General features: G+C 35.3%; 1 protein-coding gene across 3 annotated transcripts in view; it reads left to right on the forward strand.

Moving 5' to 3' along the window:
- The window catches only part of LOC150093599 (NEDD4-like E3 ubiquitin-protein ligase WWP1), a 356,729-nt gene that overhangs the window by 291,657 nt on the left and 43,990 nt on the right, over positions 1–21,082 (forward strand). For 2 of the 3 annotated variants that reach the window (XM_090412558.1, XM_090412560.1), the window contains one exon: positions 4,207–4,347. The exons of the other annotated variant lie outside the window; for it this stretch is intronic. In XM_090412558.1, coding sequence (XP_090268684.1) covers positions 4,207–4,347 — 141 coding nt within the window. The remainder of the gene's footprint in view (positions 1–4,206; positions 4,348–21,082) is intronic. 3 annotated transcript variants of the gene reach the window in all.

Raw genomic sequence — 21,082 nt, forward strand, 5'->3', positions numbered from 1 at the left:
ACTGGATACATGTATCATCAATTTCGTTAGCTAATAGTGTCACCTAAATTCTCGCTGCATGTAAATCACTGACTCAAAATTTTGTGTGTACCATAAATTATGCCAATATTTTTTGTTGAACTGTCACCATCTTGATGCCTTACTCATCAAAATGGAATAAGTATACATGTGCATAAAACTTTATATTGAGTACTATTTTACTACTTTATAACTACTTTATAACTACTATTTTAGATGAGATAACTATAGCCAATTTAGTTATTTATATATAGATATGCTATACTAGTGAAATCTATACTTTTTACAAAGTATTAATATTATAACCTTGTTTCTTCTTCTTGTCATTTTCTTACCGTCAACATTGGTGAAAGTCATTCTTCCATGACTATTTTTTTCTATTAATAAATTTTTTCAGCCACTTTACAAAAGAAAAAACACTAGTATGTTATTTATTTTACCTAGTTCTCTATTTTCTTTCTATGATTGCACTTTGCTCGGTGAGATTTATCACTACTTATTGTTTAATTGGGAGGGGGGAAATATATATATATATATATATATATATATATATATATATATATATATATATATATATATATATATATTTATTTTTCTCGGTGTTTAAGTCAGTTAATAATTATAAACATATATACAGAGGGTCCTCGAGTTATGTCGGAGATCCGTTCCTATGGCCCGACGCCAGACGATTTTCAATGCAAGTCGGAATTACCATAGCCTAAGTTACTTACCTAACCTAAAACACCCTAAAGTCATACGTGTATGTCAAGAAACAGAATAGGCCATAGGAAAATGAAAGGATGCGAACTTTATCCTTGATAATAGTCCCGACTGTGGTACAGCTTCAGTTCAACGCGCGGCTGATGTTCGTTGGCGTTTCTCCCTTTTTTCTTTTAATAATGTCTAATTTCACTTCTAATGTAATTACTTTCCTTTTCTTTGACACACTGCCATCGGAAGAGTCTGCCTTATGTTTGAGAGCCATATTGAAGGGTAAAAAGTCACAAAAAAACACAAACACAAAAGCGAGAGAGTGGATGTAAACAAAGCACGTGGTACCCAAAGAGTGTATGCTGGGACCAAGCGACGCCACCTCTCCCAAACAAATGGCACGTAACGGCGTATTCTTCTGCTGCGTTCACAAACAAGTTCACCTGCGACATTTGAATTTTACATTGTGCTGCTTCAAGTCGAAATTTATTTTTTTAATTGTTTATGGGATTACTGCCGTAAAGTCGAAACGACGCATGTCGAGGACGACGTAGGTTGAGGACCCCCTGTGTGTGTGTATATATATATATTATTGATGTAAAGAAATCAAATAGAACATCTGAATCAAATGGACAGTAACAAACTAGCAAAATTATATTTCACTTTTTTTTCTTTTCTTTTTTTTTTATATTGATCCCATACGCAAGAGGTCAAGAGATCTGTAAGCACATCGGTGATGTGTGTAGGGTGCAGATGAGGACTAAGATAGAAGTTTATTAATATTTAGTTTTGAAGAGCTGCAAGTTTTAAATGTTTGTAAATACTTCATGAGGAAGGCTATTCCAGAGGACAAAGGTGGATGAATAAAGGAGGATGAATAGAAGCAGGTTCAATGTATTTGCAGTTGCACTGTAAAGAAATGCTGGGAAGCTGCTGTTCTTGTATTAATAGGTGCAACTGAAAGTGAAGGAATGAAAGTTGCCAATTCACTGGAGTAGTGACCGTGGAAGTGCCTGTAGAATAGACACAGTACTGAATCTGACTGCATCTCTGAGATAGATGTTGAAGTGAATCTGAATGAAAGCTCATCAATGGACCTAATTGCTTGCCTCTGGACAGCATCCAAGATTTTAAGGGAAGTTACACAGGAAAAGTGGATATTAAAGATCCAACATTATTTCAAAGCCAAATGTTTGTAGAAACTGATGAAAGTTTCTATAAACATTCAAATTGTAGAAAAAAACTCAAACAACAAAATTTTGGGTTTGAAATAATGTTGGATCTTTAATATCTATTTTTCCGATGTAATTTTACATTACTGAAATGAAGCCGTATGGCTCTTTCTTTAGTAATTATTTTAAGGGAAGTTTTAGATGCACCATCCCAAATATGTGAGTAGTATTCTAAGCATGGGTAGATTTAGGATTTGTATATAGGATTTGATTGGGTGTAAAATAGCTTTTTGAATGAAAAGAATGTCTAGTTTCTTGGATGCTGAAGAGGCTATTAATATGATGTATTTATGCTAGTAGAGACTGCTGGTACACGTTAGTCCAAGCAGAGAGATCTTATCTTGTCTGGTGTCTAGCTGAGCTGAGATTTCATTTATGAGAGAAAAGACAAGACTGTGCTTTGGTGGCATTGAACATGACAAGGTTGTAGTTGCCCTATTGAAGGAGAGTATGAAGATCGTTGTTTAAGGCACTGGTTGCAGATGATCTTGTAGCCTGAGATGTCAGAGTACTGCATGGTTTGTTGAATGAGTAGGATGATTATTCATTTGACAGAGAGTACTATTGTGGGATTACTGTCATCAGCAAAACTGTGGATAGGATTAGTGTGATTGTGAGTAGATCATTTATGAACAAGAGAAAGAGAGTAAGTGATAGGACAGGCACTTCAGCATTGACAATGAAGCTTGAAGAGAGGAAGCCACCTATCATGTCCTGCAGAGAAAGTTGGCTCCCAATTACGTAGGGTGGCAGGTAGACCAAAGGATGGAAATTTGTTAAGCAGGTCACAATGCCACACATGGTCAAAGGTGACAGCACCTACTGTCTTTCTCTTATTCATAAATGATCTATCACAATCACGACTAATCTTATCCACAGTTTCTCTGAACCATTCCATGGCAGGTGTCCAGTGGTGGGTGATGCGATGTAAGCTACAAGGTCAGCTGTGGATCTTGAATGGAAGAATCCGTACTGGTGGTTACTGATTAATTGATGAGCCTCTAAGTAGTGGAGGAGTTGGCTATTGATGAATTGCTCCATTATTTTGGAGAGGACTGAGGTGATGGCAATTGGTTGGTAGTTTGATGGTTGACCTCTATCACCCTTTTTAGGAAAAGGATAGATATGAGATTGCTTTCATGCATTGGGATAAGTACCAGATACGTATAGTAGATTGTAGAGATGATGCAGGTCTGGTGTTAATTCTGGAGCGCAATGTGTGAGAACAATTGGAGAGGTGCCATCAGGACCAGAAGACTTTTTAGTATCCAAGATTTTTAGTAGTTTCCTGATTTCTTTTTGTCAAAAAATTAAAAGGATGCATATGGTGCTTGGGGTTTCAATTCTGGTATGGTAGGAGGTGATTTCCCTTGTTTGTCAGTGCAGGATTCTGAGGAAAAAAAGCTATGCCATGGGGTCAACTTTATCTTTGGGTAAAGTAACAGTGGTGAGATCAGGATGACAGAGAGAGAAGGGTGAAAGTACAGGAGAGAGCAGAAGTCCCTTCCAGTGGCCTTAGCAAGGGACCAGGAAGCATGACTTCCATTTAGACAGGAAGCAAGTTGTTTACTGTTGGCCTTTATGAAATCAGATTTAGATCTTCTGAAGACTGATTTGCATATGCTGTGTTCATTAGTGTAGACAGAGTATGAAGCTGGAGTTCTTGAAGCAAGTCACTTGTTGTAAGCTAATTTTTTTTATTCAACTGCTTTGGTGATTGTTTGATTGAACCAGGGTTTGGAAAGCAGATGAGGGTTATGCCTTGAATTGGAATTGAAGGTCTTTATTCCAGTGAGAATAATTTCAAAACTCATTCACAGCAGTTAAATAAGTTATTCACCTGCTGTGATTCAGATGAGCAGAAACAATAGTCAGACCAAGAAAAGGAGGAGTAGAAATTCCAGAAGTCATTCCAGAGGCTTGTACAAGATTGTAATCATAGTTGCCGAGAGAAGAGGTGACTTCTACAGTGTAGCTGGAAGGAGAACTGGTCAAAAAGAAATCCAGAGTATTTGGAAAGTGAACGAGGGTATTAGGAATTCAAATATATATAAAATAAATGGAAAAAGAAGCATTGGAAGATGAAGAAAGTGGTGACATGAGTAAGAACTCTCTCTTGGTCTCTTACGTATTTGATAAGAAGAAGAAAAATGTACTGTTATTCATATTCATACTATAGTATGTTTTGTTTCTCAAAGGTTTGTTACCATATATTAATAAATATACATTATCAACATTTTTGTAGAGACAATGATATAGAAGAATGTGACATGCAACTCTATTTTGCTTCAAATTTTGAGATTTTTGGCAAGATTTATACTCATGAGCTAAAACCAGATGGTACAAATATCAAAGTTACTAATGAAAACAAAAAAGAATACTTGAGGTAAGAAATTTTTCTCTTAGCTCCAAAGTTGTTTACCTCAATAAATTACCTCAGTAAATACAGGCGGTTCCCGGGTTACTGACGATCTGACTTACAGCATTGTGTACTTACAAATGGGCTCCTAAGGCTTCTCATAAGGATAATTAATAATTAAATAATTAAATTATAATTTGGGAACTAGTTTCTTTCACGCATATAGACAAACCCACACTTCACTGCATTATTAAAGCAGCTCTTCCCATTATTTGGAAGTCAAATTTAAGGGCCTGGGTCACATTTTCCATGTTTGATGATTGGTTCTTGAATGGTTTTATTCCTGCTGTGGAACGTTACTGTTCATAAAATAAAAAAATTTCCCTTTAAAATTCTGCTTGTGCTGGATATCCAACATCTTAAGATGACCTTCAGCCTAATGTAGTGGTCGTATTTTTACCACCCAACACTACATCGTTACTATAGCCAATGGACCAGGAAGTCATTTCTGGATGTAAAGCTTATTACTTACAGTGTACATTCCCACAAGTAGTCAGGGCTATGGAAGATATGTGATGACCTTGAGAGATCTGAAAGAATTATAACATCCATGATGCCATCAAAAACATTGCTGATTCTTGGAAGGAAGTGAAGCAATCAACAATTAGAGACGATGTGGATCAAGCTGTGTCCTCAATTCTGTGATAATCTTCTTAACTTCACAGAAGACATTGCCAAAGACAGAAAAGCTGTGGTGGATAGTGGCAATACACTGCAATTGGACATCAATGAAAATGATATCATTGACTTACTGGAGTCTCATTCACAAAAATTAACCAATGAAGACATTATAGAGATAGAGAAGCAGCTGATAGAAACACAAGAATCAGAAGATCCAGAGCCAAGAAAGTTTACGACAAACAAATTAGCTAAAGTCTTTCATCTCATTGAAGCAGTATTTGCTAAGCTCGAGTAGCAAGATCCTCACTTTCAGTGGTTTACAAAGGTTAACCGTGCAATTAGTGAAAACATCAGCTGCTACAAGGCCATTTATGATGAAAAAATGAAAAAGGCTGTGCAAACAACCCTAGATACCTTTTTCAAGAAACCAACTACAGTGGTAAGCTCTCCTCTTCCAGAAACAGAATTAAATCCTGATTCTCCAGCACCAGATGCATCCTCTCTAGCACTATCTCCATCAGCATCTTCCAGTTAATGTTAGCCTACCGTTTTGCCTCAGAAATGACCCTTCCAGTAAGCCAGACATTGATGCATCCTTTTAATATTCTGTTTTGAAATTTCTCATATCTAAACGTTTTGTATGAGTTTGTTTTTATGTTTTGTTTGTTTCAATTAAAAGAAAGAGCACAGTAGTTTCCGTAATTTATTATTACAGTACAGGAATATTATTATTATTATTATTATTATTATTATTATTATTATTATTATTATTATTATTATTATTATTATTATTATTATTACAGTATTATATTGTAATATTATTGCTACATATGAGCCATTATAGTATTGTTATTATTACTATTATTATTATTACCGTATATGTGCTGTTCATCAGGGATCAGAGTTACATACAAATCCGACTTAAAGATTTCCTCAGGAACGTATCTCGTTCATAACCCGGTGACTGCCTGTATTGTATTACTTTTCTTTGATTATATTCATCATTGTATTTATGAATAGCTGAAGATTTTGGAAACAAGAAAGAAAGAGAAGTAATGATATCTGTATCACCTGTAAATATTATAGTTGGTTAAACAGTGTTATGTATATTGCAGAAAAACGTGAATGAATCACATACAATTGAAGGAATGTATATTAGTAGTAGTAGTAGTGCCAGTAAACCCTCCATAGAATCAGCTGACTCATTGTGAGAGGTTCATTTAACTCACAACATAATTATATTAAATCTTAAAATCCTTAACACTCCCTACATGAAAATCTATTCCTCATATCCCTCTCTTTGACACTCTTACATTACTTCCAGGGATAGCTTCTGGTTCTTTGCCTTTCACTTTCTACGTCTTTTTACAATCCTATCTGGATTAATCTGATAAAATCTCCTCACTGTCTTAAATGTCTATATCATATCACCTCTTTTTCTCCTGTACACCAAACTCTACAATCCACATTTCTTCACCCTCTCTCTCTCTCTCTCTCCATTACCAGCATTCAAAGTTCCTGATATTTTCTTAGTCACTCTTCCCTGGACCTCTCCAATATTTCCACATCATATTGAAAACTTGGTGACCAAATCTGAGCATAACAGTCCAAATGTGGTCTGACCAGTGCTTTATACAGTGAGAAAACCACCTCTTTATCCTTACACATTAGAGTACTTGTTATCATAGTGGCACAGTAATGTGCAGTTTTTGCATCACTTGCAATATGTCTTCTAAATCTCAGTCTACTGTGAACATCACTCCTAAATCTCAAATTTCATTCACTTCCTGCAGTACAGCACCATCAATATAATATTCAGCCTTATATTTCTGCACTCAAAAATGCAACACTTTGCACTTATTAATATATGTGTCTAAAAGCTAAGGACAAACTACATTTTTACCTGTATATGAAAAAATGATCATGACTGCAGCCAAATGTAGATAGAAATTTATTGCCAGCATACTAATAAATTATATTACACAAAAAATGTGTTATAAATTTTGTACAAATTCGATTGCGATACATTTTTGGCAAAAGTTACAAATTTCCTAAGGACATAGTTAAGGAATTAATGTACAGTGCTTACAGAAATTATGTGGAAAGACATTTCATTATGGAATATGTCCAGTTCAAACTGCAATGCAGCTCTCACAACATTGTGTCATGCTTAGCACCATATGACTTAGCAGTTATTATTATTATTATTATTACATCACACCTCCAGGGAGTCCAAAGACTCATCGAGGGAGGGCATCTGCTCTACAACTCTTCGTCTCACTACTCCACCAACCTTCATCATTTAACACCAACGGCATCTACCGCTGACTACCACCACTAGTACTTTCACAGACAATCACAAACATCCATGCCTACGGCAGGATTTGAACCAGCAGCTTTTTGGCTGGAGAGCGGATACGCTAACCACTCGGCCAACCAAGCCGACAAAATCAGTTCTTGAGGCAAACTGGCCCATTCCTCCTTCAGAGTAAGGATAAGGCCTTGTTTTCTGGAGGGGAATTTTGATCAGCAATGCATCTTCCTATTGCATCTCAAGTATGTTCTATGGGATTGAGATCTGGGGAGCATGCTGGGCACTCAATTCGATTAATATTTTCAGTCTCCAAAAGTATCTCCACTGCTCGTATATGATGTGGTGTGGTATTGTCATCCATAAAAATGAATTCTTCACCTACAGCACCACAGAACAATTGAACATGACATTGAAGAACTTAGTTGCAATATCATTCACCAGTCATAGTCCCTTTTTCCAGCACTTGTAGCTCAATGGATCCATTAAGCATAATGCACTCCGAAACCATAACCTCAGCACTGCAGTATCTATCCTTTTCAATAACATTCTTGAGATGGTAAGTAGTACCACTTTCATGAAAGATGAAGTGTTGTCTACAATTAGAGGAAACACTAAAATGACTCTCATCTGTAAAGAGTATATTGGTATCTTGTCCAATTTTTATGGATACAACACCATTGAAAATGTACTCTATGATGAGCTGTGGATAAAGGTACACAGACTACAAGCATATAGGTCTACTTGTCACAGACATCTTGCCACAGTTTCTTCATTTATCTATGTACTTGTGCTTGAATAGAGCTGACTTGCATGCTGACCTGCTGTGGTGTGTTGATTATGTTTTGAAGTTATAACCAAAATTCTCTCTTCATGCTCTGATGTAGAGTGAGGGTGACCTCTTAGCAAACATCTGGAACATATTTCATTGGTGTGAAATGCCTGCCTAGAGCCTGAATACAATGCAGTGAAATTCCAAAATCTCTAACAATGTCAGTAATTTTACAGCCCTTCTTCAATCTTTCCAATAATTCTCCCCTGCATGAAATCATCTAGATCATGTTCCCAAAGTGGGTGGTACTGCCCCCCCCCCCAGTGCACGCTGAAGCCTTCTAGGGGGCTATAGTGGAATCAGAAGCATTTGGGGGTGTTCAGGCGGTCTAGAGGTCGGTGGCTCTTTATAGAAGAAATTAATAATATATATTTAAAAATTAATTCTTTTCATGATTTTGCGATTAGATAATCATTTAAAATTTAAATATTGCATTTTAATTCATCTTATGCCCGTCTTACACGATCAATTTTTTTATCAATTTTCTATTTCAATTATTTAATCATTTGAAAATTTACCATGTCAGATAGAAATAGATGTCAATTTTCTATGTCAATGAGAAAATAGAGCATGTATATATGTGTGTATAATGGGTTATGTTTACAATAGCAAATATATTCGTTATATTTCATTTCAAAATATATATAAAATTTATAAAACCACTTTTCTAATTGATTTATACAAAAATAAACCCAATTTTATATAATGGGGCATTACAAAATTTATGTCTTGCAAAGTGGGCGGTGGTCCGAAAAAGTTTGTGTACCTATGATCTAGATGATGTCTTTGAGACATTACAAAACTTCCAAGTTTGCAACTTTATTCCTTTACAAAAAGAACTTTCTTCAAACACAATTCACTTATTGCTGCACCTTGCCTCTTAATCCTGTTCTGTGCCATTGCATGATCCCTTTGCACATAATTTGCACTCAGAGGCAAATGCCGGTCTTGAAATTCACGCTTGTTATCATTCAGGGAATGAGAGGTGCGATTGAAGTCTGATTAGCGGAATAATGAATTACTGACCATTTAAAACTATGTACAGGTAACCCTCGTATAATGCGGATGTTAGGTTCTGCAGAAATGCGAGTCTCATATCACATAGAAAAAGTAGGGTTATGTTCCGAAATCGTTTTTTTTTTTTTTTTTTGAAATTATATAAACAACAATGACATATCCAACAAAAAAAAATATTTTTATTTAATTCAGGTAATTCATGTAAGTTAAGAAAACATATAAACTATGAAACAAATACATAGTATAAAAGTATAAAAATTACAAATTGTACTTAAACTTCATTGCACATAATGCATAAATGTTTTAGGCAAAATAAAATAGTGCATATTTTAATCTTTCATAGCACGAGGATTTGAGGATTGGTTAATAAACACTGGTTTTGTCATGTAATCACCTGATGCATTACTACAAAACAGTAGAGTAATTCTATCTTTGGAAACTTTAAATCCAGGAGCTGATCTTCCATTTTCGAAATATAGGTGCGGTTTTGCACTTTTTTCCAATATAACCCGGATTCATCTGCATTGAACACCTGGTCTGCACTATAAATGTATATAAACTTTGAGAGTTTTTTGTTTAATAAGATTTCCATCCATACAAATTTTCTTTTGAGGTGCAATCTTCTATCGAAATCATTAGAGATTTCTCCATTTTTCCATTAGAGTAACGAGCTTTGCACTTATCGTTGACCCATCAATAAACACTTTCTCGGATGATTTTATGTTAATTTTGTTATTGTTCGAATTGCTGATTCATTTAAATTCAAAGTCCTTGCAAAAACTCCTGGTTTTCTCCATTTTTCAACCGATCCAAGATTTTGAATATTTTTCTTCGAGAGAAATTAATTTGTTTTCAATGTTAGTTTTTCCCTTTCATTGCAGTTTGTGGCCATTACTATAAAAATTATTTTTTACACAAAAAAGTAAACATTACATATTGTATGTAACTCACCAGAAAATAAAGCACTCAGCTTGAGATGAACACGCTTATGATTTTTAATGCACTCTCCTGGCAGAAACGAGGACAATTTTCAACAATAAATTTTATACGGTAAACATTGAGGTACATGCTTGCTGAAGGGTATTTCCCCTAATATAAATTCGCTACTTATAATTACATGCGGGATACAGGCAGACACAAATTTAACGAAGATAAAATTTGATTATTAAGTCGCACGATGAAAAACATATGAAAAGATAAAGGGTTACTACAATTTGTAGACCATATTTTTATCGAAACTGCATTGTATAAGTACCGCATTATACGAGGGTTACCTGTATTTAGAAATTTATGTACATTTAATCATAAAAATACAACATTTATTTTACAAATGATATTCTATCTTTTTCAATTTAGCTACTTGAATACAAATTCTACCCTACAGTTCTTCTTTATGAACTGGTCAATAACATCATCCTAAATAGTCGGTTGTAACTTAATTTTCCCAAGCAACATGCACACTTGTAAAGGCTGGCTGAAGCTCACTGGGTAGAGCTACTTTGACTGCGAATGGCCTGTGTTTAAGCAACAGCGTGAGATGACATGGAGGGAGCAGAAATGGCTACGCGCACGCATGAAATCACAGTGCTGAAGCAAGGACCTGGATGCTCCCACAACCGAGCAAGCCAAGGTAGCTTGACTAGCATCGGCCTTTGATACACAACGCAAAGCGCAATTATTGCCGTGCATGCTTAAAACATCTTCTATCTACAAAAATAAAAGCCTAAATGGAATGCTTATAAATCCATGCATTTATAAGCATTCCATTTAGAAATTTAGAAATTATAAGAAAGTAATAAAAATATTACTTCTTTCTCAATTAATGAGCTTGCGCAGCAAGGATGGAGAATTCGCCACTGTTTGCACCACCCTCTTTCTACTCAAAATTGCCAATTATACAAATTGCCAAAAGCTGATTCATCTGAATTTGCTGTTGTAATCTTCAGAAACAGTGTTCTTCCTTAGGATTTTGGGCACCAGTGTATTATAACTACAGCTTCACTCTTTTATCCAAGAGTCAAACGCCTATTCAAATCTTCCTGAAGGGAATTAACATCAGCAGTGCTACTTAAAATTCTTCCCAAACTTTGCATCATTAGCAAACACTGAAGAGCCCCAATCAGTCCATATAATATGTTATTTACAAACAAGTTGATCAGCAGGGGCCCCAAGAACAGAACCCTAGGGATGCCACTGGTTACCCTTCTTTTTTTGAGACATGAGCCCATCATAAACAATTTGCTGGTATCGTTCAGAGAGCCAGTCTCTGATCCATCTAGCCAATATACAGCAATCCCTCGATTAGTGCGACTAATGCGTTCTTTAAAACAAGCGCATTAATCGAATACAGTAACTTATGGGAAAATGTATAATTCATTCCTCAGATTTCTTTTTTGACCCATAATTTTTTTTATAAAAGAATTAGGGTATGTCTGAGGGCCTAGTTAAAGGAAAACCATGAAGTTGAAAGACAGTAAAACATATTCAGAATATAAATTTATTATTCTGCTTCTTAACAAAGAATTGAGCTAATGCAGTTTGGCAGGCATTCTGTTTCTTTTTTTCATACAACCGACAGTATGGCCCTATTGCCTCTTCTGCAAATTTTACTGGTTCTCTCTTCACCAGGGTCAGTTTCTAAGTATTGCTGCTTAAAAACTTTGATTGTACGAAAACTATTTTCAAATTGTTTCTGTGAAACCTCTTTGGGCTTGTCAGTGATTAAATTTTCTTCATATTCTTCAGGATCTTCCCGCTGTGTATCTAAATTTAGCAGGTCGGAGTCACTCAACTTCTCAGAATGAGATTTGATTAACTTAGATTAATTTGAAAAACCTCTAAAATCATTTGCGCAATGTGGAAGAATGTGCTTCCAGATGGCTTGCATATTGCTAGCAGTAATTTCATTTGACTTTGCGACTTTATAACCAGGCTGAGATTTCTCTGATTTGGCCAGAAAAGTCTTGAAAGGCATTTGCTTCCAAAAAAAGGCCGGTTTCATCGACATTAAATATTTGTGGATCACAATAGTCTCCTTCTTACACAATTTTCTTCAAAAACCTCTGGATATCTCCTTATCTGCACTTGTAGCTTCTCCTGTGATTATGTAGGCTATTTCTCTTTTTGAAACACTCGAATCACTCAGCACTAACGTGGAATTCTTCTTTTCCACCACTGATAGCCCTTTCTTTCCAGGTTACAAAGACACAATGCTTTTGATTTAATAAGACCAGTGTTTAGCGGGATCCATTTTTGGTTACAATCTTCGATCCATGTAAAAAGAAGTCTCTCTAATTCAATCATTATAATACTTTGATTTCGAGTACAAGCATGATGAACTTGAAGCAGCCTTACCTTTCTCTTTGTATTCAGCAGTTGATTCACCCATTTTTGTGTTCTTGTCCTATTCTGCTCTGGACTCTAGAAAAATAATTTAAAATAAAAAAATAAGGAAAACAATTGCACGTGATATGATCAGCAAAATGCTATGTAAAGCAGATGACATGAATTTTGGCGGTAAATTTGGAACATAGTGTACATGGAAATAGTGTAGTATGCCATTAAAAAATAATTTGTAAAATGTTTCAAATCAGTAACTAAATTATTTTTTATCCTGGTGAGTGATTTTTTAAATAGTTAGCCACAAAAAATGTATAGATCGAAAATTTTAAAAATCTGTAACATTTATTTTTAAGATGTATATAGAGGTGCACTAATCGAACTTGGGTATCGAAAAAAAATGATGCACTAATCGGGGGCACATTAATCGAGGGATTGCTATACTATTCATTCCCATCCTCTGCAGCTTGTACACAGACTTATCATATGGTAATCTATCAAACACTTTTTGCAAAGTCCAAGAATATCTCTGTATATGAATATCTACATTCCAATACATTCGTCACCTTATCATAAAATGCAAGTAAATTGTTAAAACAAGACCTATCCTTTACAAATCCATGTTGACCATCATAAAGAATTAAAAACACGTGGTGATATGTCAATCCATTCCCACAGCTTTATTGACATCTAATCGCATCATTGCCTGATACACTGCTATTCTTTCACTTCAAATTTTCGTAATACTTGCTTTCCTTCTACATATTGAACACTAGTATGGTATACGCTGATAAAGTGCTTTCAGCATGAGCACATATTTCTTTAATTCCACATTTACTGAAATCTAAACTTTTTTTTTTGTATTAAGTGTTTAGAACTAAGAATCGTGAAGTCACTCACATCTGAGTTTTGGAAGATTATATTATTATTATTATTATTATTATCACCTGATCTCCATCAAGTCAATGACTCATCATAGGATGTCCTCATTGTCACATAGAAAACCAATTGAACTATGCTCTAAACACATCCATTGTTTCCTTACTCATCTCAATATTTAGGCAATACATTCCACTCACTAACCACTCTCCATTCTAAAAACCTGCTTGTCACATTCTCTTTATATCCTTCCATTCTATGAAATATCTCTTCTACATTAGCTGCTAACATATTCACTAGACTCTCCAGACACCCAACATTCCAGAGATTTGACTCCACATTAATCCTTCTTCAGTAATTCAGTAATTCACTTTGAAAACCAGGTGACTAAATCTGTGTGCAGTTATCTATTATGCAGCCTGATTGATTAAAGCCTTATACAATGAAACTCTAAACTCTTTACTTCTGCATGTTCTTCTCATCATTACTACAGCATAATCCTGCTTGATATCCTTACATTTCTAGCAACATAGCCCTTGAATTTTAGTTTCTTATCGCCTATCATTCCCAGATTCTGTATTTTCTATGTGCCTTCTTTAAGATATTTGAAGAATTATGTGTTCTGCATCCATCTCTGCTCTGCAGACTTGTCCTCAGAACAGTTCTCTGGGACACATCTAATAGCTTTCCCCCTCTTCTTGGGATACTGCTCCATCATGCATAACTTGCTGATACTTATCAGATAGTCAGTCTCCTGTCCAATACAGTATATTGTTATATATCCCCATCTGTTCTGGTTTAATTACAAACTTACCATATGGCAATCAGTCAAAGGTCTTCTCAAAATCTGAATATACTACTACATAAGCATCTACTATGTCCGATGCATTTACACCTGTTCCAGTGACTTTATTAACTCACTGTTCCAGTGATTCCAGTTCCATGGTTATGGTACAGTGAGGTTAACAAACTCACTGGAATTTTGTGCCTTTTTTTTCAAATTTCAATACAAGGCTGATCATTATAGGCAATTATAATTGTCATAATGATTCTCATTTTGTTTTCCAGGCCAATTTGTATGTGCATTTTTTTTATTGTTGTCCCATTATATTACCAGGCTTCTTCACATCAAAATAAATATTTCATTCTGTCTGCTTCTACATTATGCTGTAATGCCTAAAACCACTACACATATTTCTCCCTTATGTGGAAACACTTCCTGTTATATCAACAACAGTCTCATGAAAAACATTATAGCACCCTTCCTTCTATCTTGTTTCCATTCCTGTCAAGATATTTTCCCCACCCAATCACACTGCATTTATACCAGAAAACTTTAAGCAAATTATTATTGTTATGTGACACCTTCAAGGAGTCCAAGGACTCATCACAGAAGGGCACTGTACTCCATCACACATTTTACCATCTCACCTATCACTTAATTCTCTGGCTACACATGTCACTACCATTCTCTACCACCACACTACCATTCTCTACCACCAACAATAGTATGGATAGGACTGTAAACTAGTCTATCCATGCCATCTCTTAATCAAGATTTCTCCACTCCTTCTCCATCCCAGACTTCCTCTCCTCTTCATTGCTACCTGTCATTTATTTTTTCCCCAGATCCAAATATTCCCCTTGCATCTTGTTCTTATATTGACCACTCTTACATACACATTCGCTACTGATTTCTTTTATTATTATTACTATTATACAGGCACCTCCATGGTGTTCGAAGACTCATCGCAGGAGACCCAATCTTACACAATATATCTAACTGACAAAGCACTCATAACTGACTCTGGCAACCCATTCCACTCATTCACAACACTCCAAGCAAAAAATCTAGTCCTAACACCCCTACTGACCGCACCTTTATTCAAATTCCAAGGATGACCCCTTGTTCTGGTCCCTCTAGCCAAATACTGAAACATTTTCCCTGCATCTATCCTATAAAATCCTTTAAGCAACTTAAATGTTCTATCATATCCCCTCTTTATTTCCTATCAACCAACTTCTGCAATCCACACACCTTCAATCTGTCCTCATAGGACACATTCCATAGGCCACTTGCCATTTTGGTCACTTATCTCTGAATCTTCTCCACTGCTTCCACATCATCAAGGCATTATAAAGAGGAATTACAACTTCCTTATCTCACTTGTTAATGTATTCTTCACTAGCCAAGTAATCTTATGTGCTACCTTAGCAATATGTCCTCTAAACTTTAACTCTCTTTCTACCACCATCCCTAAATATCTAGCTTCATCTATTTCCTGGAGTACAGTACCATCACAATGAGTCTTTGATTCCGTGGGGCCATAATAATAATAACAAATTTGATGATCATCATCAATTTTGTCATCATCGGAAATACACGTATATATAAAGAGACAAGCTATGTTACAGTCTACATAGTATGCTAAAGTCACACTAATTTGGCCAACTATTAACACATAACATAACATAACACATTAACACAGCCTGAACTCTGGTGAAAAAAAGTAGAGTTAACGGTTGACAAAAATTAGTGCAACTTTAGCATACTATGTAGATAGCAACATAGCTTGTTTCTTTGTATATATATGTGTATACTCAAGATGATGACCTTGATATGAAGATTAAAACATAGGGTGAATATTTTGGTTTATGAGGGTGGTCTGAAAAGTTCTCGGCCTAACAATGAAAAAACAGATTTATAATTTCAAAATTATTTTTATATTTCAACATAATCTCCCTTAAGACTAATACATTTATTCCAGCGATGCTACTGCGCCATTATCCCATCCATGTAGTGCAGTGTTTCTCAAGCTTCAGATATCTGCATACCCCTTCTTAAATTTTCATTATTACCAAGTATCCCCTAATTAAGTAATTAAAAAATTAATGAATTAATTAATTAAAAAGGAATTAATTAATTAAAATTAATAAATTAATTTAAAATATTAATTAAAATTAAATATCTATTTTATTTGAATTTATATGTTCATGTAAACAAAAAATATGATTTATTTTTAAATTTTGGTTCTCTAGAGATGTCAGACGACACACTCATCAATTTCATTTGATCCAGATGCAATATCAATGTTTTCTTGTTGCTTACAGCTACTTGTATTTGCTATATTGCTCTCTTTGGGGGGTTTTATAAATTCAATCTTTAACCAATGATCTATACATAAGAATTTGAAAGCTAAAAAAAATACTGTATTTACTCGAATATAACTCTAACTTTTTTCCCAAAATTAAAGTTAAAAAATCGTGTTGCGAGATATGTGCGGGAATTTTCGGAAACTAAAGTTTTTAGAAAAAAACTGAAAATGGTGGGACTTACCAAGAAGCTCCTACTCGCTATCACTACTTTTGGCATTGAGAACAGTTTCTTTGTGTGCATTGTCAAAGTCATCTAACCAAATAGCATCATCTTCTTTCCCATTATTTCAAGCAAAAATTACCAGTAATTTACAAGACTTGAGATACGTAGAGCAGCAAAAAACTGCATATGATTGGTGTGGTATTAACAAAAGACAAATTAGCATTTCAACAGTTAAGTTGAAATGCTAATTCCCTTCAACCGAATTCCATAATATCTGAAACACATTCATTATATATTTCTTAGTTTTAACACGTTAACAACAGGGGTGGTGTCAAGCAAAACCATATGTTCGACTGGCAAAATATGGTTTTGTTTGGTCTATACAGCAGTTTCTGTTGAAGAGGGGATGTGATTCATTAGTTAGTGCCATTTTATCCCGGTTATCTCTAATTGCACTATTTGTTGAAAAATATGACTCCTTTAATTATGCATAGCTGAAAATTGCCATGTACCCCCTAATGACCTTTCGCGTAACCCCCCCCCCAGGGGGATACGCGTACCACACTTTGAGAAACACTGATGTAGTGGTTCTCAGTAAGATCTGCAAAATACCCCTCTAAAGCTGCAATCACCTCTTGATTTGAAGAAAAACACTGACTAGCGAGGAAGAGTTTTAGTTTTGGGAAGAGATAAGTCAGAGGGAGCCAAATCTGGGGAAAAGGGTGGATGTTCCAACAATTCATAGTGTAGATCCCTCTTAATTTTCCCATTGCATTATCCTGATGAAAGATGATTTTTTTTCTTCTGCAAACCGGGTCTTTTCTCACGAATTTTTTCATCTAGTCTGGTTAAAAGATCAGATTAATATTCCCTGGTTATTGTTTTACCCTTTTCAAGATAATTAATAAACAAAATGCCTTTAGCTTCCCAAAACACTGATGCCATGACTTTTCCTGCTGATGGAACCGACTTTGGCGCTGAACAACCAGCTTCTATCCACTTTTTTGACTGCTGTTTAGATTCTAGTGTGTAATGGTGAATCCAAGTCTCATCCACAGTAATAAATTGACACACAAAATCAGTTTTATTCTTGTTAAAATTCTCCAAGCACTGTTTAGAGATTTTCATGCGAGTGCATTTTTGATGATCTGTTGTGAGCAAGCGCAGTACCCATCTTTCACAAAGCCTTTTCATTTGCAATTCTTCATGCAAAACATAGCTTACACGTTCTTTTTAAATGCCTATAGTCTCAGGAATTTCATGCTGTGACTCGCCAGTCAACCAATATCATATCGTGCACTTGGTCAATGATTTCCTGTGTTGTTACACTTTTTGGATATCCTCCACGTGAATCATCTTCAAGGCTGGTATGGCCACGTTTAAACTCGGCAGCCCATTTCTTAATTGTCGAAAATGAAGGAGAAGAGTGCATATAGATTTTTATGAACTTGAATGAATTTCTTTTAGCGTTAAACCTTCTTTTACAAAGAATTTTATAACTGCATGATACTCAATAATCAATTTTATCCATTTCAAGGGATACAGACAACACTTTTGCTTCAGATAGCTGTATAAAACAAACTACTTGATGAATGACTTGAAATTTCACATGGATGCTTATGACAGATGTACCAACTTAGAAAAAAAAAATCTTGCCGATAGTGTTGCGATCTATGGTTGAGGCCTAAAACATTTCAGACCACCCTTGTATAATAAACTGAAGTTTTACTATAGCATGACAGTTGTTTCTATAATTTTTTTAATAATGAATGCTGATCACTGTGTAGCATTGAAGAGTGTAGTTTGGAAAGTCGAGTTGGACAGTTATAAGTAAAGCCAATTGAGTTTATGTTAGAAATAACAGGTTAGTTTTTAGATCTCTGTAAGTGGTGGGGTACATCATTTATATTGAAGATAGAACCACTTAAAGGTAAGACCATCTGTTTGACCCCCCCCCCTCGCTGGTCTTACCTCATTTTATGTAAAAAACTCCACCCATTTTAAAAACTTAATTGAAAATCTTACTTTAAATAATATAGATATATTGGTCAGCTTTGACATCATCTCTTTGTTTACAAATATTCCCCTAATTGACAACTTAACACTCTTAAAAAACGTTTTTTCTTCTGATATCTTAGAACTCTTTTCCTTTGCCATCAACTCTGGTTATTTCTCTTGGGAGAACAAAATCTACAAACAGATAGAGGGAACTGCCATGGGTTCCCCCCTCTCAACCCCTCTTGCCAATTATTACATGGAAAATTTTGAAAAACGAGCCATTGACTCTTCCCCTCTAAAACCTTCTATCTGGCTAAAATATGTAGATGATGTGTTCTCTATTTGGCCTCATGGCCCAGACACATTAGTTTCCTTCCTCAGTCACCTCAATAATCTACATCCAAGAATCCATTTTATGATAGAAAAGGAAAATAACAATAGTTTACCCTTCCTAGACACTTTAGTAACACCCCTCCCTAATGGTAACCTTTCTTCCTCTGTATATAGAAAACCTACTCACACAGGCAGATACACTCACAAACTCTCTTACCACCACCCCTCCCAGCAATATGGTATTATCAAAACTCTGACCAATAGGGCCCACAATCTTTCTTCCAGTAAAACTGCCCTTTCAACAGAACTCAAACACATACACAACACCTTCCTTTCCAATGGCATAATGACTACAGAATTAAAAAAACAATCAAGTCCTTCCCCATTCTCCAACCATCTCTTCAGAAGGACTTCAGAAATGCCATCACCATTCCTTACATCCATGGTACTTCAGAAAAAATAGCCAGATCATTAAAAAAGTACAACCTCCATACAGCTTTTAAGCCCCACCGTAAACTTGCTACCCTTATCTGCTCCACTAAAGACCAGCTCCCTCCTCTTTCAGTGCCTGGTGTATATAGAGTACCTTGTTCCTGTAAACTTGCCTACTTCGGACAAACAGGCAGGTCAGCATCCATCCAGTTAGAAGAACACAGTTCATACATCTGCAAACACGATTATGGTCGCTCTGCCTTGCAGACCATGTTTTGGATACTTCCCACAGGATCTCCTGGAAAAAACTACCATGCTCCACCATAGTAAATTCAAAAAAGAAAGACTATTCTTTGAATCTGCATCTGCACTTAGGAATCAACCTAATTTAAACAAATACGGTTTTGCATTAAACTTCCCAAAATTTGCAAAACTTTAATTATCAGAGATCCCTCTTTACATCCCAGGCCACATGCAAATGCCCATAGAGGGTGCACCACCTAGATAAGACTTTAGTTTCACTCTGTATTGTATTTGTGTGTATGTTGTTACAAAAAGTTTTTGTAATCCCAGAAGATGTCTCTGTGACATCTTCTGGGATTACAAAAAGACAAAATATTGGAAGTATTAAAATTAGTTTTAATCCTTTCTCGGTGCTGTTAATATTCCATTAAACCTCTAACATGAATTCTTCACAGCACTTAAGCCTCAACACATGTAAAATAGTGTTTCATTAGTATAGATTTTCGTGTTTTTAAGTGTATTTAGTATTTTCTAACATTTTTTTTGTTAAGATATTGCTATAATAAATATAGTTCAAAATGGTGTCAAAAAACACACAAGAAACGTAATGCTATAATGAGCAGCGAGGTCAAGAACAAGAAGGCTTGTCCCACTAAGGAGGTTATTGAAGATGTTGAGGAGGTTATTGAAAATGAATTTATCTCCAAAATAGCAAAATTAAAATAGATTATCAGAGAGACAACATGAGAATTACAGAAAGTTGAGAAGTGTTTGAATTAACATAGGGAAGAAAAGGAAATTAAGCAGCAAAATAAAAAACAATAGAGCGTTCAGGTAAGTCAGTAAGCGAAAATCAGATAAGTAACGTTGTTTGTAAAAAAGAGGATGTTATTTGGTAAGGCAACTCTCATAATACATGATATTGATGAGCGGGTTATAATGTCAAGCTTTCCAGCAGCTAACACATGCAATTCAAAAACAGAAAAGAAAATTAAATGAAATCGTAATTGTAGTAGGTGCTAATGACTTAACTAGTGATAAGTTCAGTATGAGAGAGGACATGAAAAGGTTGTTGGAAGAAGCGAGAGTGAAAAGTGAGAAAGTGAAAATAGTATATTACCTTGATATGATAAAAATGAATTAAGAAGAACGGCTATGATGGCAAAGGATTCAATATTTATTCTGCCTAGAAGGAATGGATGCAAGTTTTTGGATGTGTGCAGTGAATTTAAGGGAAGATAAGATTTGTAGAAGAGGGATGGCCTACACCAGAATGTGTTTAATATCAGGAGTCTTCGAAAACTAATAACTGGTATGAGACCTAAAACAGAGAGTCAGGGAAACTAAATTATAATGGGAGGAATGGTGAGAATATGAG

Source organism: Typopeltis vanoorti, chromosome 23, assembly GCF_054136105.1.
Source record: "Typopeltis vanoorti isolate ZY-2024b chromosome 23, IOZ_Tvanoo_1.0, whole genome shotgun sequence".
Classification (NCBI taxonomy): domain Eukaryota; kingdom Metazoa; phylum Arthropoda; class Arachnida; order Uropygi; family Thelyphonidae; genus Typopeltis; species Typopeltis vanoorti.